This window comes from Castanea sativa, chromosome 1 (assembly GCF_040712315.1).
Source record: "Castanea sativa cultivar Marrone di Chiusa Pesio chromosome 1, ASM4071231v1".
NCBI lineage: Eukaryota > Viridiplantae > Streptophyta > Magnoliopsida > Fagales > Fagaceae > Castanea > Castanea sativa.
Window position 1 is genome coordinate 75,293,405 of NC_134013.1, and position 27,175 is coordinate 75,320,579.

At 34.7% G+C, this 27,175-nt stretch overlaps 1 protein-coding gene across 2 annotated transcripts; it reads left to right on the forward strand.

Annotated features, from left to right (window-relative positions):
- The first annotated feature begins 10,500 nt into the window (after positions 1 to 10,500).
- Positions 10,501 to 25,241, forward strand: LOC142615820 (ABC transporter G family member 32). 2 transcript variants are annotated; one of them, XM_075788671.1, is made up of 24 exons: positions 10,501 to 10,933; positions 11,681 to 11,801; positions 11,901 to 11,989; positions 12,077 to 12,161; positions 12,694 to 12,853; positions 12,927 to 13,003; positions 13,112 to 13,165; positions 17,331 to 17,421; positions 17,497 to 17,798; positions 17,911 to 18,192; positions 18,517 to 18,833; positions 18,919 to 19,079; positions 19,162 to 19,265; positions 19,716 to 19,875; positions 19,997 to 20,113; positions 20,217 to 20,308; positions 20,385 to 20,717; positions 20,776 to 21,078; positions 21,397 to 21,480; positions 21,583 to 21,716; positions 21,811 to 22,038; positions 23,413 to 23,584; positions 23,683 to 23,937; positions 24,600 to 25,241. In XM_075788671.1, exons 1-24 carry the CDS (start codon positions 10,659 to 10,661, stop codon positions 24,870 to 24,872), a joined length of 4,269 nt encoding a protein of 1,422 aa, XP_075644786.1. In that variant the 5' UTR covers positions 10,501 to 10,658; the 3' UTR covers positions 24,873 to 25,241. The 2 variants fall into 2 exon arrangements, with proteins under 2 accessions (XP_075644786.1, XP_075644795.1); XM_075788680.1 differs by having other exon boundaries at positions 20,788 to 21,078.
- The last annotated feature ends 1,934 nt before the right edge of the window (positions 25,242 to 27,175 follow it).

Below are 27,175 nucleotides of genomic sequence, written 5' to 3' on the forward strand. Positions count from 1 at the left end.
TCTCTGGTTGAAGTGGCTTACATACTCTACAGGGTCGGTTCAGCCATTGTACATGATGAATGTCGGCTGAGTGAAACGTCGATGAAGTTTTTCTCCTTCAATTTTACGCGTGAAGGGTGATTTAGAAATTTGGTTTAACACTCTGCTCATAGCATCATTTCCCAGGCCCCTCCAAGACGAATTCTTGTTTTTGCGGCCATGAGGATCGTCTGCTTCATACAAGAAAGACTCACTAGAGAGAGTCTTTGACCTGGGCCTGTAACTGCTAACCCCACCATTATTAGAAGAATAGTTAGAAATGGAAAGAGTTCGCTTCCGTCACTTGTGACGCAACTTTCTCCTAAAACGATCAATCTCCAACTGCATGGCTCTAGCATTTTCTTCATGAGAGACTTTGCTCCCGCCTCTTAACTGACTCCTGCTAGTATGGGTAATGTGCACACTTCCCTTCTGATCCCTACTTCGCTCAAGATTAAGAAAGTGATCTTGACGCTGAGACCCTATAGACTCTGCCTAGTGTGGACCTGAACCTACCATAACTAGATGTTAAACTCACTAAAACATAAGGATTCCCACAAACGGCACCAATTGTAGGGCCACAATTTGGTTCCCAAGCCCAAAGGATAGATGAACTTCGGCCCAAAGAGCCCGATACAATGGATTTCTAGAGAATGAGTCCAAATGCTGGGCTTTAGAGAGTTAGACAGTATGTAAAATGGATCTAGATGATAAGAAAATGGAGATGGATTGGTTTAAACTAAAGAAAAATTACCCTCGGCACAGTTCAAGGTCGTCAGTTCTTATATATATATTCAATTGTAGGGCCACAATTTGGTTCCCAAGCCTAAAGGATAAATGAACTTCGATCCAAAGAGCCCGATACAATGAATTTCTAGAGAGTGGGTCCAAAAGCTGGGCTTTAGTGAGTTAGACAGTATGTAAAATGGATCTAGATGACAAGAAAATGGAGATGGATTGGTTTAAACTAAAGAAAAATTACCCTCGGCACAGTCTGAGGACGTCAGTTCATATATATATATATATATATATATATATATATATATATATATATATATATATATATATATTCCACCTCAAATTTGATTACAAGTTCAAATCTAGATTGCAACAGTATTTTCCTCTCAATTTCTTGATCTCCTTTTCACATGGACCTTCCTCAATTTTATACCCCATTTTCCTCTTTGTTTTCACATTCCACGTGTAGATCTAGATTGCTGATGCTGATACTTGTCCCATCAGCCCCTTCATGTAGTCTTTAGGCGATAGCTGTAAAGCTGAAAATTACTGTTCAGACATCACTTCCTCATTAATGCGGCCAAGAGTTGGATATAGAGCATTTAATGTGGTGGTAGCAGCTTTCTCTTAGATATTTTGTAGCGGTCCATTGCTCTATGCTCCCATGAAACATATCCTCATCAATAGAACCTCCTGGAAGATCATTCAAGACAACAAGCCATACCATTTGACATTTGCTTTGCCTTGCCAAGGAGATACCCCTCCTCGGCCTACCACCCTTAGCCTCCTCGGTCACAACTTACTCGTGAACCCCTAGGTCTAACATCTTCATTACCGTTAGTTTGTCCTCAGACCAATGAACACCCTCGTACAAAGCCCATGATCCAATATGCATTTTTGAGCCTTTTATCCCTACAATATGTATATAAACTCAAAAAATGATCAAATTATAACATTTTTTTTCAAAACTAAAATATGAACATTTACATACTTGAATTTTAAGAGTTAACTTTAAAATAATATTTAATTTTAGAGTATATCATGTAATCATTATTATATTTTTTATTACTTATAGAAATTTACATAAAAGATAAATTATTACATCAAAAAATTGAGCTTCTTTGATCATTTTAATTACTTTTGAAAGGTAATAATAAATTTTTTCCTTTTTAAATCAAATCTCTTGCCTTTTCAAAATGGTAGAGCTAGGAAATTTTATTCGAGAGGGTTGCAGTTAAATCTTAATCTTACACACACACACAAGAACGTGTATGTATTATAAATTTAATCTAATTACTTTATATCTAAAAAGAATAAATATCACAAAACTACAATTATAAGAAAAAATTATGTCCTTGTCATTTATATGTAGAATAATTTGAAGAATTCTTTTTTGTATTTTATGTTTTTATATTTTGAATTTTTATGCAAAAGAATATTATATAAAGGGTGTGTGTGTTCTCAAATCACATGTCATGTGGTCAATAATTGATTACGCCATTTGATAAGTATACGAAACACTTTCTTTTAATAGTTTGGTAAAAGTATATGAGTAGGGCTGTCCATTGGATAACTTTGGTAGGGAGGCAATTTAAACCCACACTCGCAGATTCCCGCCTCACCCACTCTTAATGGACAAGTTTTACCCGCCCCACATAACAAATGGGGTGGGGATGGGGTTAACATTTTTCCCCCACACCCACCCATTTATATTTTAATAATTAAAAAAAAAAATTCTTATAGGTTTTTATAAGACGAGTGTGTGTGTGTGTTTAGCCTTCTAACTTTAAATTTATGACTTTTTTAATATTGGATTATTGAATTTATACTTTTATGTTTTAGTATTTACATTGTTTATATATATTTTTAATTGTTGTATTGCCATGTTTGAATTGTTTTTGTATTTCTTATTACTTGAATTGTTGTATTGTTATGCTTTGAGAAGGTTTTGAAATGTTAGAACTAGTTTTTTTTATAAAATTTTTTATGTGTTTTAATTTAATGTGTTCAAAATAAACTTTTAATAAATTATATATATATATATATATATATATATATATATATATATAATTTGAGTGTGGCCCATGGGTACCTGCTAGAATAGGGAGGGGAAAAAAACCCCACCCCAAAGCAAAAGTGGGGTGGGGTGGGGTGGGGTGGGATGGGGTGGGGAATAGGAAACCTGCCCTATACTCACCCCGTTGCAATTCCTACATTTTGGGTCTCCTATACCTAGACCCACTACTGACCGGTAATAGGAGTCGCTTCGGGTGATCAAACTTCCTCAAGTACTGGTCGGTCCTCGGTCAGAGTCGGGTTGTGAGAACCTCTGTTGGTTTAGCCAAAAGCCGTCGAATTTGACGAGATCAAGCTAAATCTCGACAAGATTTCACCAAGTCTTGACAGATTGAACAGAAAATACCACCGAATCACTATTATTGGTGGAGAATGGTGACTTTCTGGTGTGTAAAAGGTCAGGTCGGTTGAAAATCGTCTTCTCATGCTTAGACCTGCCAACCAACCCGTTGCCACCGTCATTGGCGTCGAGTCTACTAGTTCTCAGTTTGGATCGGATGGGATGGGTTAGTGGATTGGGTCACGGGTTTGGTTGGACTCCCCTATATACGAGACTAAAATTGTGATTAAATTAATTATAAATCATAAATACATGAAAAAAAAATGAAAGGCCTAAAGCCGGAAGCGATCTTAGAAACCAATCACGTTCCGGTAAAAAATCTCAATATCGTATTCGTTTAGAAGAAAAACAAAAATTGCGTTTTCATTATGGTCTTACAGAACGACAATTACTTAAATACGTTCGTATTGTCGGAAAAGCCAAAGGGTCAACGGGTCGGGTTTTACTACAATTACTTGAAATGCGTTTGGATAACATCCTTTTTCGATTGGGTATGGCCTCGACTATTCCCCAAGCCCGCCAATTAGTTAACCGTGGGGTGGGGTGGGATGGGGTGGGGAATAGGAAACCTGCCCTATACTCACCCCGTTGCAATTCCTACATTTTGGGTCTCCTATACCTGGACCCACTACTGACCGGTAATAGGAGTCGCTTCGGGTGATCAAACTTCCTCAAGTACTGGTCGGTCCTCGGTCAGAGTCGGGTTGTGAGAACCTCTGTTGGTTTAGCCAAAAGCCGTCGAATTTGATGAGATCAAGCTAAATCTCGACAAGATTTCACCAAGTCTTGACAGATTGAACATAAAATACCACCGAATCACTATTATTGGTGGAGAATGGTGACTTTCTGGTGTGTAAAAGGTCAGGTCGGTTGAAAATCGTCTTCTCATGCTTAGACCTGCCAACCAACCCGTTGCCACCGTCATTGGCGTCGAGTCTACTAGTTCTCAGTTTGGATCGGATGGGATGGGTTAGTGGATTGGGTCACGGGTTTGGTTGGACTCCCCTATATACGAGACTAAAATTGTGATTAAATTAATTATAAATCATAAATACATGAAAAAAAAATGAAAATTAAATGGCATGATAAAAAAAAAAGAATCAAGGGTAGAGAAATATTATTACATTTTACACAAAACCTATTTATGTTAAATTTATAACCTATTTTATATATATCATTGCCACTGGACACATATATATATATATATATATATATATATATATATTTTGGGAGGATTATGATATACTTTGTTATTTGAGTATTAATTGTCTATAAGTATGCTTACACTAACAAGAATACAAACAATTTCAAAAAATTAGGGGTAAAAAAAAAACTATAATTATATTACAAAGAAAAATAAAAGAATGTTCAAAATTTTTGGGGACATGGCCCTCGTTTGTCTACAAGTGGCTCTGCCATTGCTTCTTTATATATATATATAAAACCTTTTATAGGCTATTGATAAAATATAAAAAATTTCCTTTTTAATTTCAAATGAAGTTTAACACGTAAAAGAAATACTAATAGAGTACGAACTTTGATATAAATAGAAAAAAATTACATTAAAAAAATCAAACTTTAAAATGGATGAGGCCAAAGGGGAGACAAATATGGTTTGGAATTTTTGGCCAGACCATGCCAGGTGCGCAATTCCCCTTCCCTTGCACGTACGCATGCATGTTAAGTGTAGTAAAAAACTTTATTGTTTGGATTTTGGTTCCCCAAAACCCAAAGCTAATCCTGAACACACCAAATCCATTAAATAAGTTGATTCTCTCTAAATTGCTCAGCCATCAAACACACTTCATTCTCACCAATATTCCAAGATGTGTGTGACAAATTCTAACTTTCACCACAATTAATTACTTATGGGATAGAATATAGATATATGGTTAGAACTAATCTTGACCCAACAAGTAATCGGCCCCATAGTGCAAAGGCATGAAAGGTCTTTACCAAAAAAAAAAAAAAAAAAGGCAGGAAAGGTATAAAATATTGGGTGGATGTGATGTGATAAATCAAAACGGTTTCAGAAACCTTAATCGTAAATTGTCAAGCTACAAATCTCGATTGTCGGATGGAATAATAATTAAAAAGGTGATAGCTATTTATTTATTATTTATTTTTTTTGAGAAAGAAAGGTGATAGTTAGTTGGTCAGCCATCGTCGTCAAGATGGGTGACGCTAATATTGATCTTCTTTTCTCTTTTGTAAATGAAAATGACGAGTGCAGAGTTTTTACGTAAATGACAAAATTGCAGCTGTCTTTGCGCTAGGGTTGCACATGAATTAATTGGTCCTTAATTTCATATACGTGTGATGTTTTTGGAACCAATAAACCAGTCACTATGACGAAATGAGAAAAGACAACACAATGGTTTGACGTCTTTAAATTCGATTTCATTCTCATTGGCACGGTGCAGTGAGAGGCAAGCTTTAAGATTTGAAGTTTCTCAAAAAAAAAAGGCTTTAAGATTTGTTTGTTGTTCCTTTCGTATAGACTTCTCTGCATGGTGTGGTAAAGAGTGGTTGTACTTACCATATATAGATAAATTTCACCTTCATTCACTCTCGTAGTTTACACAAGTAAATTTCACAAAGAAAACGTATATATATATAGTTATATACTCTATTACCTGTAATCCAGGTCTCTTTTGCTTCACACGATAGAAAACGTAAAAACTTAAATCTAAATGACATATAGGTAAATTTAAATGACATATAGGTTCTCAAAAAGAAAAGAAAAGAAAGAAAAATAGGTAAATTTAAAAAAACATTTATTTTATCTTGAATATGCATAGTTTAAAAAGTTTAAAATTGTTTTCCCTTTCAGATAATTTTATTTTATTTTCTTGGAAATGTTACAAAGTGTTTTGTATGAGTGGAGGTAGTAGGCTTTGTCGCTCTGTTACTACTTTGTTCAGCCAAACTGTTGTCTGTGTGTTGTGTGAATTAAGTTAAATAATCCTAAGTACATAATATATAAAATAAAAGGCATGCAAGACAGAAAAAACCAACCACACATAAACAAACCAAATATATGGGATAAATTCTTCAGTATAAAGGGAAAATACTCATCACAAATTTGATCAATATACTATAATAAAATAGAGATTATAATTAATTTTAAGTTTATGCTCAAAACTTAAGTTCACAATAAATTGAGAAAAAATACAAAAATATTAAATTTATAAGGTATAATACAATCTCACTGCAAAAAAATAAAATCAAAATCAAAATTTGGTGAAACCAACAATGAATAAAGATAAAAGATATCCAATCTTAATACTTCATCTCTTTGTGATTGTAGCAACCAAATTTTCTTCCTAGAGAAAATACCCAAATTAATACACCGATTTTTTTCCCTCTTGCCACGGTATGTTGTGTCTTCTGTCCCACTTTTCCTACACCACTCTATACTCCATCAATAAAAACTTGCCAAGTGTCCACCTAACTAATTAAATACTACTATTAATTAATAACGGTAGCCTTAATAAGTCAATAATGATAGTATTTAATTAATTAGGTGAACACGTGACAAATTTTTATTGGTGGAGTATAAAGTAAAGCAGGAAAAGTGGGACAGAAGATTTGGACATGAACGGTCTTAATTAGACAACTTTCTGATAAGAGCATTTATATTAGACGCAATTAAGTTTTAGCCAAAATTTAGCTAAAACCCATAACTTTTCTATTTTTGCTAAGCTATAATTCACATGCAGATGCATCAAACTTTTCTTTCAAAGAAATTGTCACGTGGCTTAAGAAAGCAAACGCATATTATTTTAATCCAATGATCTCCATGAAAATGCCCTAGAAAACCCGTTGTTTAAATACACGAACTTCAAGTCAGACACTCTTCCAAAGGGGTGATTGAGGGATGTTTAGCAATAAATGTGAGAAATTTAAGTAAAAGTAGTTGACTTGGCTAATAATAACTCTAAAATTAATGATATAGGAAGTAGTAATTTATTACAATTAGATTTAATGAGAATTTACCATCTAAAAAGAGTGTAATTCTTATCAAGTTATAGTATGTATAACTTGAACCCATTTATCACCGCATACCTTTGGTGTAATGGTCACTCCACAAGTATAAGTACTTATGGGGTGTGAGGGATAAAGGTCAGGGTTTAAGTCTCTAGGAGGAAGTTTCACACACATATACACTTAGATTATGTTAGAATAGAATTTTTATCTTATATTAAAAAAAAAAACTTGAACCCATTTATTGTCTAAATATTACTATTATTTTTAACTAAAAAAATTTGCTTACAAATTGGTTGTAGCCTATCCTTGATTGTAGCTTAAGGCTACAACTCCCACTAAAAAAATTAATAATACCACATATTTTAAAAATCTAATTGTTGAATTATATTTTTTTTAAATGTTTTTAACACACATGTCAAATTTTGTACTATTGATGTTATTTACTATTCATCCATACTTTTATACTACAAAAACTTGAAATTTAAACATTTGATTGATGACATAATCATTGATCTTTAATTTTCTAAAAATTTTGCAAACGTAGAGGATATAAAAAAAAATATAATCCAAAATTTATATCTAATAAAAAGATATTAAGTGAAATTGTAACTTATTGGTAGAACTAAGTTACTACCAAACTTTCTCATATTTTAATTATCACCTGTCCTGTAATTGTAATCCTGACATTCTCTTACCCCATAGCTCAACCAACCCAATGGTACGGTCATCATATTTATGGGGTTTTGCCGTTTTGGTTGGCACGTCGTAGGATTTTCAATGCGTATGGCGTAAGAAAGCTGATAGTCGTCAAAGATTGGTGGGCTTTTGATCCACGATGTTCCTGTGGCGGTGATTTTGAGGTTGTTGTTGTTTGTTGTTTTGTTTTGTTTTTTTTGGCTTAGGCCAATATTTTTTCATTTTATGTTTTTTTTTTTTTTAAATCGAAACTTTTGGGTTGATTTGGTTTATGTTATAATTGTGAAGAGGATTAGCCAGTAGCCAAGGATCAATGAAGATTGGTAAATATGGAATAATTTTTTTAAATGAATGCAATTCATATAGTTTTCACAATTTTTGGCTAGCTACATGGGTGTTTTTGGATTGGAATAATTATATGGTTAAGAAGACAAGTCAAGTTTTCATATTTCAGCCAAGAACCTTGTGGCATGACTACCATCCTTTATTAGAAAAATCATTGCTTAAATCCCTATTCACCCACTTATAAGTTGTGCATTTAACAACTGATTATAAGCTACTTATTTGCTTAAATTATTTACAGCTTATGGGTCTTATACTGTTTTTTCTGAGTTTTATTTTAAATAATATAAGTTTTATTTTTTTTAAAAATATATTAGTTTTTAATTTTTTTTTATCTCATATTATATAAATAAACTTTCGAAAATAAACTATTCTTAAATAAACAAAGCGTACACGTGCAACTGTTTAAATATTAATTACATGATTTTGTTTTTTCCCGGTAAGTTTTTTTTTTTTTTTGAGAAGGAATTTTTCCCGGTAAGTTGAAATGCTATAATTCGACTAATGTGGAAATTGACGATTTATCCGTAGTACAACTGTTGACTTGAGCAATCAGAATTCAGAAGTAGTCTATAATACTAGGTAAAATGAAAAAAAAAAAAAAAAAAAAACCCCACATTAGGTAGGAGTAGGTTTTTGTTGAAATCTTGAAGGTATGAAACTAGTCCAATTTTCCCTAGATAGTTGAGGCCTTGACTTATTCAATTACTATGGAAAAAAAGGGTACTGCATTGAATTTCAAGATGAATGACAAAGCCGGAAGAACTTATGTTATAAGTTTAAATGTTTTGCATTAAACCTTTTAAATGGTTTGCATTAAACCTTAACATTGTATTATACTCTAAACAAAATTTAGGTATGTATAACTTCTTAGGAAAAATGCTAATGCTACACAAAAAATATCACAATTTTTGTCATAATTCTCTAAATGACGAGTTATAAATGATGAAAAAAAAAAAGGGTTCACATCTCCGCCCTTACAACTTACCACTTGGTGTAATAAAAGTTGTAATATTTTTTGTGGTACTGGTATTTTTCAATTTCTTAGGCATTGTATCTTTAGTTCCACAATTAAAATTCCTTTAAGTAAAAACCTCAATTAAACTCAATCAGGTAGATTTAACTAATGAACTGTAAAGTTATATTTAGTGTGCGTTTGAATACCGCTTATTTTGCTAAAAATTGAAAACTGAAAATAATAAAAAATTATTTTCCAATTACTGTTCACTTTTAAAATTATTGTTCATATGCCTAATTGTATTGTTCAAGTCTCATGGACAGTGAAGAGGCACTGAGCTGAAAAAGAAACAAGTTGAAATGCAAAACTTGTAAAACGTGGATGTGAGACGTGCAAAACAAACGGACCTTAACCAATAAAAGTTAACAAAGAACAATGCTATGTCACATGTAGCACTAGACTCCAGCTATTATCACTCACAAGTCTTCAACTTAATTAGTTCTATAATTTGGGTTCACCAAAAATGGGTATTCTTTAACTTGCAAGCAACGCTACCGACGGTGGTGAGTGACGATTTGCAAGTGGATTTTGGGTTGTACTGGGTTGTGGGTGTGTTGCGTTGTGTTGAGGATCGTGAAAATTTGTGATTAAAAATGTGAATGGGAGAAAATAATATTTTTATTGCAATAGTGATATGGTATTGAAGCTAATATATGTGTATGAAAAAAAAATCAACCTAAAAAAAAAAAAAATTCTCAAGTTGGTTTAGCTAAAATTATGAAGAAGCTAGCCAGAAGTACAAGTTATTTTGCAATTAGCTAATCAAGTAAAACAGTTAAAATCTGCTCAAAAAAGAAAAGAAAAAAAAGTAAAACAGTTTTTTTTTTTGGTTGAAGCCGTTCCAATTCAAATACGGCCGTAAATTCCACCCACACTCGCCCACTCCCGTCGAATTAAACTCACATGCTCGCAAGTCTCAACTAACTAATCTAAACGACCAGAAATACCCTTTTCCAACACGTGATACACCCACAATAGCGAGTAACAAAAACTTCTCAAACCAGCGCGAGTACGCATTCGCAACACACCCGCCACACTTGTCTTTCCCGCGGCCATTAAATGAGCCCTTCTGGCCTTCTGCATCCGAACTGTATTACACTTTGAACAGGCCTCTCACACCACAACATTCAAAGAGAGAGAAAGAAAGAGAGAGAGTTCAATAATGAAACAAACACGACGTAGACTTGAATTTGGAGAAAGCGGCATTAATGCGATAGCTCAACTACCAATGTGATCCATTACTACTAGTACTAGAAGCAGTAGCAGTAGTAATATTTTCATATTTCTCCTATTTCACACTCGCAACTCTCAACTGCCAATCTTTTCTCACATTTTCAAACCCTACTAACTAGTTACTATATTCGTATTGTTAAAAAAGACTTTTTAGTGTTCATTTTTAGAAAGAGTTTGTGCGTGTGAGAGAGTGAGATTTGGATCTGGATGTGGAACTCGGCGGAGAATGCGTTTGCGAGGACGGCGTCGTTTAGGGAGGATGGAGAGGACGAGGAGGAGCTCCGGTGGGCCGCGCTGGAGAGGCTGCCTACCTACACTCGCGTACGGAGAGGGATCTTCAAGAACATGGTTGGAGACCATATGGAGATTGAGGTCACTGAGCTCCAAGCTCAGGAGCAGAAGCTCGTGCTTGATCGACTCGTTACATCCGCCGATGACGACCCCGAGCGATTCTTCGATCGCATGAGAAGCCGATTTGATGCGTAATAATCTTCTTCTTCTTCTTCTTCTTCTTCTTCTCTCTATCTCTTAAGAAATTTAGTATAATGGCTGTGTTTGGTTGTTGAGGAAGTGTAGGAGTGTGGCTCTGTTTAGTTAACTGAGTGTAGTTGAGCAATTTGTGACGATTATGATCGGTTGAGTTTCTGGTCTTTTGGAAGCTGAATTTGACGTTTTAGTTTCTCTGTTTTACTTGCTCTGTGTGTGTGAAATTTTATAGTATTAATTGGCTCTGTTTGGTTGCTGAGAAAATGTAGGGAAGGAAAAAGAAAGTTTGAAGTTGCATGTCTCTGTTTAGTTAACTGAGCTTAATTGAACTAAACGTGTGGATTGTGCTCGGTTAAGTTTCTGATCTTTTGGAAACTGAAATTCTCTGTTTCTCAGCAACGAACAGAGGATTGGTATTGATGGCTTGGTTATTCTTTTATTTTATTTTTTGTTTTGAATTTATTTTTTCTTCTTGTGTATGATCTGAATTATTTGGCCTTTTACCATTTCTCAATTGTGATTTCACTTCCAACCTGCATTATTTCGAAATTTGGATCAGCAATGTTTTTTACTCTCTGTTTCACTATGATTTCTTTGTCGATGTGCCATTGCTTTTCTTAGTGCATTTCCTGTGAGTATGTATTATCTTCAAGCTGAAGTTTCTTTTAAATTGCACATTTTATTGTGGTTGATACTTAATAGTTTTTGGTTTTTATTCCTCTCTCCCAAATTTGGTGTTACAGAGTAGATTTGGAGTTTCCAAAGATTGAGGTTCGATTTCAGAATTTTACAGTTGAATCATTCGTCCACCTTGGAAGCAGAGCACTGCCAACAATTCCCAATTATGTTACTAACATGGCTGAGGTAGAATTTTACTTGATGAATAATCATTTTATGAGGACCCAAGTTTTTCCCAATTTCTGATTGTGTTTCAATTTCATTTTGTCAAAAATGTCAATTTAGGCATTTTTAAGGCAGTTGCGTATATACCGGGGACAGAGAAGCAAGTTGACAATTTTAGACGGTATTAGTGGCTTAATTAGACCATCAAGGTGAATTTTGGAGATTCGATCGGAACCCAGTTGTTCAATGTTTGTTCAGTTTGTCCGTGTTTAATAAGGAGCTGTGTTATCTTGTAGATTGACATTGCTATTGGGTCCTCCAAGCTCTGGAAAGACAACTCTAATGTTGGCTCTTGCGGGTCGCCTTGGAACTGATTTGCAGGTATCGAAATGTGTTCATCTTTCATGACCCTAAATATGATGTGTATGTGCCTTACTTCTTGGTAATCACGCCTTTTGGTTCTAGTGTAAATAGATTAGCAGTGTTATGTTAACACTGACCCTCTGCAGGAAAGAGCTATTAGGTTTCTTAATTTTGAGGACTAATTTAATTGCCATAAGCTGTTGCGTTTTATGCATTTCCTATCTGTACTTTTTATCTGTTCTACCATAGTGAATAGTAATAATAGTAGAATGATGGTGAATGAAATAGATAAAAAAAAAGATATTCATAAAAGAATATATAGTAAGATGCATTGATTTGTCCAATGTTGTGGGTTTGGTTCACATCACTCATCTTTGTTCATTAGGATTTGACAATCACAGTATTATGAGAAATTTAAAAGATGTATTTATTCTAATTTAAGTGATCGCATTTGATCGCTTTGCTGATTAAATGGAAATTTTTTGCTACTAAACTCCCTGTTGGATTCTTCATTTCCTCTTTGCTACTGATACTTTGCTCATCTCTGAAGACGTCAGGTAGAATCACATATAATGGACATGGCCTGAATGAATTTGTTCCTCAGAGGACAGCTGCTTATGTTAGCCAACAGGATTGGCATGTGGCCGAAATGACTGTTAGGGAAACTCTTGAGTTTGCAGGACGCTGTCAAGGAGTTGGGTTCAAATATGGTAAGCTTTGGTTACCATTTGTGTGTATGAATCTCGCTTATTTAGATGCTGACTTCTGTATACTTCTGCTCAGATATGCTAACTGAACTTGCAAGAAGAGAAAAGAATGCTGGCATAAAACCTGATGAAGATCTTGATATATTCATGAAGGTACTTTGCACTTGTTAGATGTTTGTCTGTTGTGGCATCTTTTTTTTTTTTTTTGGCAGATAGTTTATAACTGCTAAGAATCTTTGTTGACATAATTTCTTTCTCTAGTCGTTAGCTCTTGGGGGACAGGAGACAAGCCTTGTAGTGGAGTACATTATAAAGGTATTCTCTTGATGCTGGTTACCATTGGATGCATATAACTGATGTCATTATGACATCAGAATTTAAGAAACTCATTTGATTTATTTTCACTTCATGGAGGACCAATTAATAATTTAATGGATTAAGTGTTGCTTAAGTCTAGACTTAACAATTAAATGGATACAACCATAGAAAGGAAAAAAAAAAAAAGTATATCACCTCAATCCAAAACAATAAAAGAACACAAGAATTTGGTGATGAGTGGAAAGTCTTTGAAGAACTCTTCAAAAGAAAAACTACTCCAGGGTAATCTACCAACAAGAATTTTTTTTTTTGGTGAACTACCAACAAGAAATTTCACTATAGAAAAGCTGTAGCAATAGCCTAAACTTACAAAACCTTGGTAAATGGACTCTCTATGCAACTTCCACAAATGACCTGTTCGCCTCCCACTACAGTTGCCCCAGAACTTTGGAAATCCAGTATGAAATTTCTTCCAAACAAGCCCATCTGCAATGATTGGAACTCGAGTACTCCAAAGAACTCTTAAAATGGATACACTAATTAACTCATTGATGAAGGGTATGCAACTATGTTATTTGAATGAGAAACTCTCGAAGAGAACCTCTAGAAGGAACTCACAAGAACACTCAAGGGAAAGGGTTTTCTGAAGGTTTGGCTCAGCAGAGTTTGGTTCTCATATGGCGATCTTTCTCCTCAGGAATTTGTATAAAAAGGGTTGGTTTTATATAGACAAAAAGTAAGTCAAAATGTGGTTTCAACCAATTAGTTTTATTGATTATTGCAATCTCAAGTTTCAGATGAGAAATGAAGTTGTCCGAGCATGTCTTTTGAAACTTGATTTCTCCACATTGCTTCTTCACTTGACTTAATACAACTGAATTAGTTGAATACAACTAAGAACTTGTTTTGACACAATAAGTTGCTAGCATATCTCTCCCTTAGTCAATTCTTTGACAAAACCATACTTTAGCTGAATGAATTTATACCACCCTCAAAGAAACCCTTACCCAATATATACCCTAAAGCCTCTAAACTGGAGATCGTGTCACTTTCTCATTCAGAATATGAGATAATATCTCCACCAAGCTTAAATCCTCCCTCCCCCTTATGAATACACGAATTCTTATTTCAAAAACACTATCCCCCTCAACTGAAAGCCCAGTCTAATTTCGAAACACCTGTAAAACTACATTTTTAGGGAAAATAAATAAAAAATTCCTTGAAAGGCATGAGAGTTTACATGGAATAATAATATTCTCTCTTTTATTTAACATGTTAACGTTTCTTGTGAAATCAAATCAATCTTAATTAGGTTCCACTTTTGTTTTTTATTTTCCTTCTCTCTCTCTCTCTCTCCATCTATCTATCTATCTATCTATATATATATATATATATATATGTATGTATATCCTTTTATTTTTCTGTTTCATAAGATTTTTCTTGGCCACCCTATTTCTCCACATTCACTTATTTTACTTCGAATGCTGGCTTTCACACTATTGAAATAGGCATCTCTCTATGATTAATATCTCATAGTGGCTTTGCATTGAATCAGAGGTAATTATTTCCACTATCATTTAAAAAAAAAGCCTTATGTGAACAAAAACAATAATTTCATCATTCAAATTATGCTTGACTAAAAAACTCATGGTTTTCAAAGAAAGTTTAACTCATCACTTAACCCACTAGTGAGTTTAACTAAGAGTAAACAAGTGTACATGCGATAAAATAGAAATCTAGGGCATATATGACTTTTACACATTAATAATATAAATTTTCATTATTCTTAAATATTCATGCACTACGTATGCACACATTTTCCAAGTTTCATCACAATGTCAAGTTTGTTTTACGTCAAAAGATATATTTATATTCATGCAACATACCTTAAGACTTTCAAAACAAAAGATGAAGAAAAACATAAATCATAAAATTGTTTTTTCTTTTTGAAAAATTTCAATGTTATTGGATTTTTTTAAGTAATCACGGATTGAAAATAAACGACACCAAAAACTAAAAGAAAAGAATTGGGCATTAAACTCAAAATATTTTTTCCCTTGAAAGATTGAAGTATTAGTGCAAGGATGGATTGAGATAGCTCTTAATGGGTGAGATTAAGAGTTGAAAAATTAACTTTGAACCTAAGCTGAATCAGAAAAGTTTTAACTAAACTTTTCTAATACAAGGGCTTAGATTGGAATTAAAATTTTAACTCTCAATCTTAGCAATTGGTATGCTATTGCATGGGATCCAATCCATGCAAGGAAAATTTGAATGAATGCTTATTTCAAAGAATCTATACTCACCCAGACAACATAAATTTTTGGCTTTGCAGGTGAAGAGATAAGAACATTGGAGTGTTTATGAAAGGAATTGAAATTATTTGAGATTATGAAAGTTCAATACTTGTTTTCCAAAATTCAATGCTATTTCTTGAAATTGTTTGAGGATATCCAAATAAATGGGACTTTTACCATGAGGAGGTGTTTTCTCCTTCCTAAGCTATGGACAAGTTTTCCTATTGTGGCATTTTGTTTTGCAAACATTGCACACACTCATTAAGATTTTTAGCATTCATAGGTTTTGGTTCATTTTTCTTGATCATCTAAATTTTGTGGCTTTTTGATAAACCTGGTTCCTGAAGAGGAAGTTTGAGAAGTGTTAAAGTCAATACCACTCTTGTTACTTTCAAGCCTCTGAGATTTATGCAATTCATCAAGTTTTTCACTAGAGAACTCTTTTGGTTCATTTTTTTATTATGCATGTTAAAAGCTTACGCTTTTGGGACAATCTGTAATTTAACGTGGTATCAGAGCAAGAGATTCTGAGTTCGATCCCTGTCTTTAATTTATCTCCCATTTAAAATGATAAATTTTCACTTGTTGGGCCCCCACTTATTAAGGGGAAGTTTAGGCCTACAAGTGAGGGGGAGTGTTAGAATTATGATTAAGTTATTAAACTCACCATTACCTAACAGATTAAGCTTTTGGGATAATCAATAATTTAACAATGCACAACCTTATTAAGTTTTCAAGGGATTTCTTAACAATTTTCTTCAATTTAGTGTATTCCTTAAAAAGCTTATTATAGACCATCTGAAGATCATCTTCTTCACCCGAATTATTGTGAGATGATTCCCTATGTTCAAGTGTGTCATACTCACTGGACTCATTTATACTTCCTATAAAGCCAGCAAAGGCCAGGAAGTTTACATTCTTGTTGATACAATCATCAAACTCTTCATTGTCTGATTCATCACTTGGGGTTACCTTTCTGGCTTTTACTTTGGACTTCTTGTAGTTTGGACATTCTGCATGAACATGTCCAAGACCTGAGAACTCATGTCATGAAATTGGATAGCTTGAAGCCTTTTTGCTTTCTTAAAATTGAAGTCTTTTCTATATTAGGAATTCTCACTGGATTCACTATTGGGATTTTTTAGCAAATTTGGGAGTATTTTCACCCTTTGTTTGAGAAATTTTCTAAAACTTTTTGGCAAGCAATGTCATGTCATCTTCCAAAGATTCCTCATCAGAAGAATCATTAGCCTCTTTTTTTTCACTATTTTCAAAGCTATGACCTTCTTCTTAGGTCTAGGCAAGGTTAGTTACTTAGTTCATAGGTTTCTAGAGCTAGGTTTTTCCAAAGTAGTGCAAGGCAGCCCTGCTATTTGTGACTCTTGACTAGAGCCTGGTGTTGCATGCTGTCAAATGAACTCTTGAATTGTTCACACATTCTTTCTTTTACCTTTTTCATTTAATTTATATCTTTCTTGGAAAATCTTGTCTCTATGTTTCTTTTCAAGTTTGAAGTGATACCAAAAACTATGTCTAAACCTTTGGCAACTGGTTTGTTCATTTCAAATGATTTTGAGATGTTTCTGCTACATTCAAGGCTATGTGTTTCACAATATAGGCGTTTTGAAGACCTGTTATTTGGAAAAACTTGTTATTGAGCATTAAAAAGGTGTTAGTTTTGACTAAGCAGATTGAAAATAACTGGTTTTAACAGGTTCCAATATTGAAGGCAGGACCCTTTGAAAAAGGGCCATGAAATGACATTTATTCAGATTTGCTTGAGTTTCAATTCTTGTAGTTTTGTTGATGTGCTACAAGCCACTGGGATAGAAATTAAGCTTGAATACTAATATATTCTGACAAAGATTTTAGGGTTGGACATCTGTGCTGACACATTGGTGGGAGATGAAATGCTCAAGGGAATCTCTGGGGGCCAAAAGAAGCGGCTTACAACTGGTGATACTCTGTATTATTTTGCTTATAAACTGAATGTATTTATTTATGCTGATTGGGCATATATGTGATTTCCAGGTGAATTACTAGTTGGTCCTGCGAGAGTGCTATTCATGGATGAAATATCAAATGGGCTTGATAGTTCCACTACTTATCAAATAATCAAATATCTTAAGCATTCAACTCGTGCACTTGATTCCACCACTGTAATTTCTCTGCTCCAACCAGCTCCTGAGACGTATGAGTTGTTTGATGACATTATACTTTTGTGTGAGGGCCAGATTGTATACCAGGGATCTCGTGATTCTGCTCTTGATTTTTTCACATTTATGGGATTTAGTTGCCCTGAGCGAAAGAATGTGGCAGACTTCTTGCAAGAAGTAAGTAGTAAGGAGCTTGAGATGTGAATTTCTGCTCTATTATTTTGTTTTTGACAATCATTAATGATTTCTGCTCTATTATGTGGTATCTTTGTTAAATTTTTGTATACAGGTGACATCGAAGAAGGACCAAGAGCAGTACTGGTCTTTTCTGGACAGCCCTTACCGGTACATACCTCCTGGAAAGTTTGCTGAAGCTTTTCGTTCATATCCTGCTGGGAAAAATTTGTCTGAGGAGCTGGCTCTTCCCTTTGATAAACGCTATAATCATCCAGCAGCCTTGGCAACATATCGCTATGGAGTGAAAAGGCGTGAACTTCTCAGGACCAGCTTTCGCTGGCAGAGGCTACTCATGAAACGAAATTCATTTATTTATGTCTTCAAGTTCATTCAGGTGGTACAACTTATTAATTGTTGGCAAAATCTCAATTTATATCCTAGGATTCAGCAGTGTTTTTGGTGATATGTCAACTTGAGTTTCGTTAATTTTTTTGTAGCCAATGCAGGTTATAAACCACTTAACTTCCAACTTTTATTTTAAAATATTTAGTTTGGCTTTGTGTCATTTATATTGACTTTTTCATCACCAAAGCAGCTTAAATGGATTACTAACAGATTTTTATCACTTGCAATGCCATTTTGTTTTGAACGTGTAATTTACATAAAAGAAGGAATTGTTTCTAGTGCTGATTTGCAAGTATTATTTACTGTTCTCCAGCTTCTTTTTGTTGCTTTGATCACAATGAGTGTGTTTTTCCGGACAACAATGCACCATGATACGGTTGATGATGGAGGGATATATCTTGGGGCACTGTACTTTTCTATGGTTATTATTCTTTTTAATGGCTTTACTGAGGTGTCAATGTTGGTGGCCAAGCTTCCAGTGATTTACAAGCATAGGGACTTGCACTTCTACCCAAGCTGGGCTTATACTCTTCCTTCTTGGGTTTTAAGTATTCCAACTTCACTCATAGAGGCTGGTTTCTGGGTGGCAGTCACATACTATGTGATTGGATATGATCCTGCAATTACTAGGTAAATCTTATGTTCTCATGAAGTTCTAAATGTATCCTGACAGAAGTCTGGGGATGGATTTTTATATTAATTCTTGAATCTGCAGGTTTTTTCGGCAGTTCTTTTTGTTCTTCTTTCTACACCAAATGTCAATAGGACTCTTCCGTCTTATGGGATCCTTGGGCAGGAACATGATAGTTGCCAACACCTTTGGATCATTTGCTATGCTGGTTGTCATGGCTCTTGGAGGGTACATCATTTCAAGAGGTCAAACAGAAATTCTTTCATTGTTTGCATGTTTTATTTTTCATTTCATATGTTTATTCATTTTCTTGTTAAATTGTAACAGATGATATACCAAGTTGGTGGATCTGGGGATTCTGGCTTTCTCCTTTGATGTATGCTCAAGTTGCAGCATCTGACAATGAATTCCATGGACATTCCTGGGATAAGGTAATACCAATATATCATCTTACATTCCATCCCAATTGGTAGCTTTGGGTTTTACTAGCATGTGTGTGTGTGTGTGTGTATTATGTGACACTTTGGGATTTTTCTATTCTGGTGAGGATATGATGACATAATATAGAGACAGTTAAAACAAACAGCACTATCACTAAAGGATGTTCAGGCCGAGTTAAGATGCATCTGATGTGTTATCCTTTCAACTGAGTTTTGTTAATTAATTATGAACAACATAATTAACATCCTTTAGTGTTACTGGGTGAAGGTTATATTAAGATGTTGTAAGAAATTTTTCCTCTATCAACTACCAAGTTGTCTGTAAAATCTTCTGTAGCGTAATAGGAGCAATTTACAAGTCTTACCTTTAAGTTGAGTTACTGTTCTAGCAGATTTCTTCTATCTTGAAACTTATAATTGTTTGTTACGTTATTTATGTAGAGATTTGAGAACAACTCGAACTCTCGGTTGGGTGAGGCATTACTTAGAGCACGCAGTTTATTTCCAGAGAGCTACTGGTATTGGATTGGTGTTGGTGCTATGATTGGATACACAGTTTTACTCAACATGCTGTTCACATTATTTCTAGCTTACCTTAACCGTAAGTCATTTCTTTCTGCTAAAAGAGTTTACTAATAATTTCCTTCTGGTACTGTATATTGCCAAACAAGAGTAAACATGAAATAAAGGCTAATCAAGTTCATTCTTTTGTATGCCTACAGCTGTGGGTAAGCAACAAGCTGTGGTCTCTAAGGAAGAGCTGCAGGAGAGAGAGAGGAGAAGGAAAGGCGAACCTACTATTGTTGAGCTGAGGCACTACTTGCAGCAGTCAGGCAGTGGTATGTGGAATACATGTTGTATTGACTTTCTTTCCATAATTATTTTTCAGCTACTATATCAAAGTCCAACCAAATGTTTAATTTAGCATTAACTTCTTGGCAGCAAAACATTTTAAGCAGAAAGGCATGGTTCTCCCATTCCAACCACTCTCTATGACTTTCAGCAATATGAATTACTATGTGGATATCCCTGTGGTGGGTATATTACTCCATTCCTTCATGTCATTTTGGGAAACGACTACTCAATTTTCTGATCAAAGTGTCACTTCAGGAATTGAAGCAACAAGGAATAGTGGAAGATAGATTGCAGCTGTTGGTTGATGTTACTGGAGCATTTAGGCCTGGTGTCCTTACAGCATTGGTTGGAGTCAGTGGTGCTGGGAAAACCACCCTCATGGATGTATTAGCTGGTAGAAAAACTGGTGGGGTCATTGAAGGGAACATATGTATTTCTGGTTATCCCAAAAGGCAGGAAACTTTCGCAAGAGTTTCTGGTTACTGTGAGCAGACTGACATTCATTCCCCTTGCTTGACTGTTCTGGAATCACTTCTGTTCTCTGCTTGGCTTCGGTTACCATCAGATGTTACCTTGGAGATTCAACGGGTAAATATAAATTTTATTTTGTAATTTTTGTGAATTGGGCACAATGTGATTACTGTAGGGTATTTTGCAGGCCTTTGTTGAGGAGGTTATGGAACTTGTAGAGCTCACTCCACTGAGTGGGGCATTGGTTGGTCTACCTGGAGTTGATGGTTTGTCAACAGAACAGCGGAAAAGATTAACGATTGCTGTGGAACTTGTTGCCAACCCTTCTATAGTGTTCATGGATGAGCCCACATCAGGTTTGGATGCAAGGGCTGCAGCCATTGTGATGAGGACTGTAAGGAATATTGTAAATACTGGACGAACAATAGTGTGTACAATCCATCAGCCTAGCATAGACATTTTTGAATCCTTTGATGAGGTAGGTGCCTTTTATTTTTGATTTTTCTTAAATATTTGCTACACAGCTTCTTTTGCAAGTTAGTCTTTTCTGAAATATTAAATGCCAGCAATCAGAATTTCTTCTCACCATTAGCATCACAGTCTAAAAAAGTATACACATAGCTTCTAAGTTTGTATATATTTTTATTAAAACTCCTTAGCAGTTCCAGCTGGTGCACTCTCCCTATCTCACAAAGATATGCCCATGACAGAATAATTACAGTATTGAATAATAATTTGTTTCAATATTGTTATGATCTCTTCATTGATCCTTCCCTAATCTCATCTGTCAATGCAGCTTTTGTTTCTGAAGCGCGGAGGAGAGCTCATATATGCTGGTCCACTTGGCCCCAAGTCTAGCGAGCTAATCAAATATTTTGAGGTCCGCATGCATGTTCATATCTCTTATAATATGTCATCTTACTTGAAGTGGTTATGATTCTGTCCTCAGTTATCTTTATGCTATAAAAATTCGCTTCTGCAGGCAGTTGAAGGAGTGCCAAAAATCAGGCCTGGATATAATCCTGCTACATGGATGCTTGAGGTTACTTCTGCTGCTGAAGAGAATCGTCTTGGAGTGGACTTTGCAGAAATTTACCGAAAATCAAATTTATTTCTGTATGTGCAGCATCCATAAATTCTGCCTATTAATTTTGCTTTTGAGAGAACTATCCCTTTTCTTATTTAGCTTGGCTGTCTTCTTCCATTTCAGACTTAATAGAGAGTTGGTTGAAATCCTAAGCAAGCCGAATAGTAATTCAAAGGAATTGAACTTCCCCACCAAGTATTCAAAGTCATTCTTTTACCAGTTGTTGGCTTGTCTTTGGAAGCAAAATCTTTCTTATTGGCGAAACCCACAATACACTGCAGTTCGCTTCTTTTATACTGTCATCATCTCATTGATGCTTGGAACAATATGCTGGAGATTTGGTGCTAAAAGGTTTTCTTTTAAATTTTTCTTAATTTTTAATTTTTTTTAACTCTACAATTGCATTAAACTCAAGTAATTGCTGTTTTTTCCATCATCCAATCCACAGAAATCTTCTTTTGATACTTTGGTCCTCGACAATTGAGTGCATTAGTACCACAATTTGCTTTATCACATGCTCCCAATTAATAAGTTGTGTCACATTTTTGTGACTTGGAAGTTGTCCAATGAGGATGCTATCTGGTCCTTTTAGTGGCAGATTGCTCGTACCAATGCCATGAACATGTACAGTGTGTTTCTCATCTGTGGATCCAATGGTGGTTGACCATCAATAAACCATAAGGGTCCGTTTGGGAGTTCATAAGGGAAGGGAATGGAATTGAATTGAATGATCATAAGGGAATGGAAAGGAATAGAATGCAATGGAATAGAATGGAATGGAATGTATTTAAGTAATGGAAAGGAATGGAAAAGAATAGAATGAAATGGAATTAAGTAACCTTGACTGGATGTTTTAAAATAAAGGAATGGAAAGGAATGAAAATGAATGGAATGTAAGTAATCTTGTTTGGGAGTAACATGGAGGGAATGGAATGAAATCATTTTATAACAATATTACTATTAGACCCCTATTTTAAAATAAAGGGTTGAATATATAGGGGTATTTTGAGAGTTTTAGTAAAAAATTCATTAAATCTAATTTCATTCCCTCCCATTCCTCCCAATTTCGGGGGGAATGAAAATTTGAGGTTTTAAGGGAATAGAGAGGAATGAACTCCAAAACAAGGAAATGAACTTTCCATTCCCTCCATTAAAACTCTCAAATAAGGGAAGGGAAAAATATTCTAAAATTATTCTTTTCATTCCTTTCCATTTCCTCCTCCCAAACGAGGCCTAAGGATCTTTTAGGTAGCAGCAACTGAGAACAAGATTGATTAAAAGTTAAGATGGTTTATCTGCAGCAATAAGATCAATGGCTGCACCAAGATTTGATATGGTTTAAATAAAGGTACAGCAAGAATCAAGAGGACGGAAAAACAGAACGCAGTCAAAGCTACACAAAGAAGCATTTTGATGGAAGCTTGTGATCTAAGAGTAGAAATGGCCAACTCTAAGATGAGATTAGATTGGATTGGTTGATCTTAAATTGGATTGTGCTTTTCACACTCTAATTCTGTTATAAACACTCTGTGAACTGATAATTGAGTGTCAAAAGACTCAAAACAATAATCAAAAGTGGAGCACAATGCACTTTTTCCTATTAATTATAGTACACCAAATCCTATGTATCATTTTTGTTTTTATTTCCCATTTTTTCCTGAAGAATATTGGGTCTAAATGTCAGTCTGTACCATCAGAATTTCTGACACTTTCGTTTTTGCACAGGGAGACCCAGCAGGATTTATTTAATGCCATGGGTTCAATGTATGCAGCCGTCCTGTTCATTGGAATCACCAATGCTACTGCTGTTCAACCTGTTGTTTCTATTGAGAGATTTGTTTCATATCGAGAGAGGGCTGCAGGGATGTATTCAGCTTTACCATTTGCATATGCTCAGGTTTTCCTTAATTCTGCTTTTTTTTTCCCCCTTATTCTGCTTCTTGCTGCAAAACACTGGCTTTGCTTAAAGTTAACCATCTTAAATCCCCCCTGCAGGTTGTTATTGAGTTCCCCTATGTTTTTGCACAGGCAATCATCTACTGCACAATTTTCTACTCCATGGCTTCATTTGAGTGGACTGTGTTGAAATTTATGTGGTACATGTTCTTTATGTATTTTACTATGCTGTACTTCACCTTTTATGGGATGATGACAACTGCTGTCACACCAAATCATAATGTGGCTGCCATCATTGCTGCTCCATTTTATATGCTATGGAACCTTTTCAGTGGCTTTATGATTCCTCACAAGGTAATGAATTAAAAAATTTCTTGCTTCTTTAGTATCTGAGTTGGCTAAATCAGACCTGCATGCCATGATATGTCTCCTATTAATATTTTGATCAGTGGGAAATATTAATTATCACCTATTTACTCGCTAAAATTATTGCATGGTTCTTTGTTTAGTTCTTAGAGATATAAAGATGGTCTATTCAGCACCAGTGTCTGGTATGAAGTAATACATAAGAATTTAGACCTCCAAAACATGTGAGCCGGATTAAATTGGATTGGCTGATTTGTGGGCCAAAATCCAGTATGTCAAACAGTGAGCTATATCATTACACCATAAAACCAATTGGTGATGAGGAAGACACACTCCAGTCTTTTATGGCATTTGACATCATACCTTGCAAACCTATTTTTAGAGCGGTTGTAAGGAGTCGAATTGTGGTCCCTCCAATACAGTATATATTTGAACTACTGATTTTTTGAGCTCATCCCTAATACTTATGGTCATCTTCTTCTAATTTGAATAAGGTGGCTGTAGAGTGACATTGTAAATAAATTATAAATAAATAATAAGAAAAAACCCTTATCTCCACACAACTAAACACACTTCTTCCCTTCAATTCTTTCTTTGTGATTTTTTTGCCTTTCTAGCTACATTTCATAACTTGTTCCACTTCTTTTCAGAGAATCCCAATATGGTGGAGATGGTATTATTGGGCAAACCCTATAGCCTGGTCTCTATATGGCCTCCTTACTTCACAATATGGTGATGACAATAAACTCTTGAAGCTGTCAGATGGAACTCACTTGGTACCTGTAAGGCAGTTTCTCAATAGTGTTTTTGGGTATAGGCATGATTTCTTGGGTATATCTGCGATTATGGTGGTGGGTTTCAGCGTGTTTTTCGCTGTCATTTTTGCTTTTGCAATAAAATCCTTCAACTTCCAAAGGAGATGATAACCAAGTTATGTTCCATTAAGAAGGTTATATCCTCAATGCATGCTTAACGAGTACAGTACTTCCTGGTAAATGAAACCTGTGAGAAATCTATATATAGCAACATGATTTTCTAGGATGAATTATTTGTTTTACTTGAGTAAAAATTACAGCTAGCTGGAATTTGTGTGTAAAACTATTAATAGTTACATGTTTTAATATTGTTTATTATACAGAATTAAATTAAAAATATTGTAAAGTCAGATATCAGTGGCATGAGAGTATGTTTTCTACATAATGATTTGAGGACTTAAAACGAGGATGATGTTCTATTTTTATATTGCAATGTGTTCTGTATTATATTAACAATGGCAAAGCATTGCACCTGTATGCATGGTTGTCACTTGACATTTTTTCTTTTAACATCAGAGCTTGTTGAGGAATAAAAGAAAAATGAAAATGAAAAAAAAAATCAGAGCATTAATGTACTTTTATACATATATTGAGCACAATGTCTCTAGGTGTCATGCTGAAATAAGTATCGGTAGCTTTTCAAGGACAGTGTTTCTTGCACATACTATGTGCAAATACTTTATACAGGTGACTTTAAAGTTGTTTTGGGCGGTGTGTATTTGCACACAATGTATGGTATTGGTAAGTGCAATAGATTTTTCCCTAATCGAATATCTTACCGAGTGGAAAAAAAAATCTAGGAGCATATCTTTTTGTGTCACAATTTTATCGTGACTCTAATATGTTATGAGAATAGTAGAGAAAAAATGGTAGATCCAAACGAAAGTGTTTGGTCTATATGGGCATAGTAAAAGAAAGAGGAGCCTGTCATTTGTGTGGTAGTGGCCTTCAAGTGCATTATGAACGTGATTTCTTGCTAAATAACGATGGCCTCTTTCTAGTGATTGTGCTGGTAAACTGCCCTAACACGAGGGTGTGTTTTTTTACACCACTCCCAACTTAGTTGAATTTTGAATTTTGAATTTATGAACTGGAGCAGGACATACTAGGGGCCCGCTACCAAGGCATGACAATTTTCAAAGGAATATGGAACTAACACTGGCATAATATATTCATTGCCAGTAAGTTAGTTCTCTCCAAGAGCTTTATAGTTTAACTTGGTGTTTTCAATAAAAAAATTGACGGCTCAATTTGGTGTTTCCAATAGGATATTTAAGATCAAATTCTTCCACCTCATTATAACTATCAAATTTATAAATAAATTTAAATTTTGAAAAAAATTCTTAGAATGGTGCTGATAGGTTTTTCATGCAAGGGTAACGGTTTGGCTTGTGCTTATCTTATGCAAGGCAGAGAAAGCCAAAAGAATGGTCAAAATTGGCAAAGGCGTTTATGAAGGTCGAAAGTTTTGGTCAAAATGGTAGGTGCAAATGTATGAACTTCACATCACACAGGCCCCAACTTGTCAAAAGCTGAACCTCTAAAACCTAAACCCTAATTTATGATGCTGACAATTCTAGATATAGAATTTGATCAAATCCTAAAAATTCTTAAATAAAAAAATTCTAAAAAAGCTAGAACTGACCCTTAAAAGTTAAACCCCAAAAATGAGCAGTTTGAATACTTTATACTGTATTTCATAAGAAGTACAACTTTTTAAAAGGTTTTACAAGTGCCTTAAGAAACTGCATTCTATATTTAGCAACTTGAAACATAATTCTCTGCAAATCTTATTACACAATGGTGTTGTTAGAGCTATTATGGGTTGTACTCTTGTGTTGTGGTAATCTTCAAGAAGGGTCTATAATATTCTAGTGATGATTTGTCCTTATCAAGATCTCCATCAAGAATAGTCTATTTCCTATTGTAGAGAATGTATCCTGTGTATGAGGTGTATGCATCAAACCTCCCACCGCCAATGGTTCTAGTGGGAAAAAGGCTTATTTAATCTTCTCTTATCTAATAAGCCATCATCCTTTACATTTATGAGTGATGCAATTAACTCATATGACCTTTACCACCTCCGTTACCTCAATGAGCCTTTGGGACCAAGTGAATAATTGATCATGTCTCTCATGCTATTTGATACAGAGTCCAATATCAGAGGTCACTTGATGCATCTTCAATCTGTGAAAACCATTTGATTTGGCAGGTTCAAATATTAATTGAGCAAAGTTCATAGTAACGTGTTTGTGAACAAATTCATAAGGTTAGTTTTAATTATATATAACATTATTTGTGTATATATATAAAATTTGTAAATAATTTTACAAGATATCAATTTATTATTTGTGATTTATTGATATTATAAATACTCCATTTCATAGACAAAACAAGGTTGGTGAATTTTA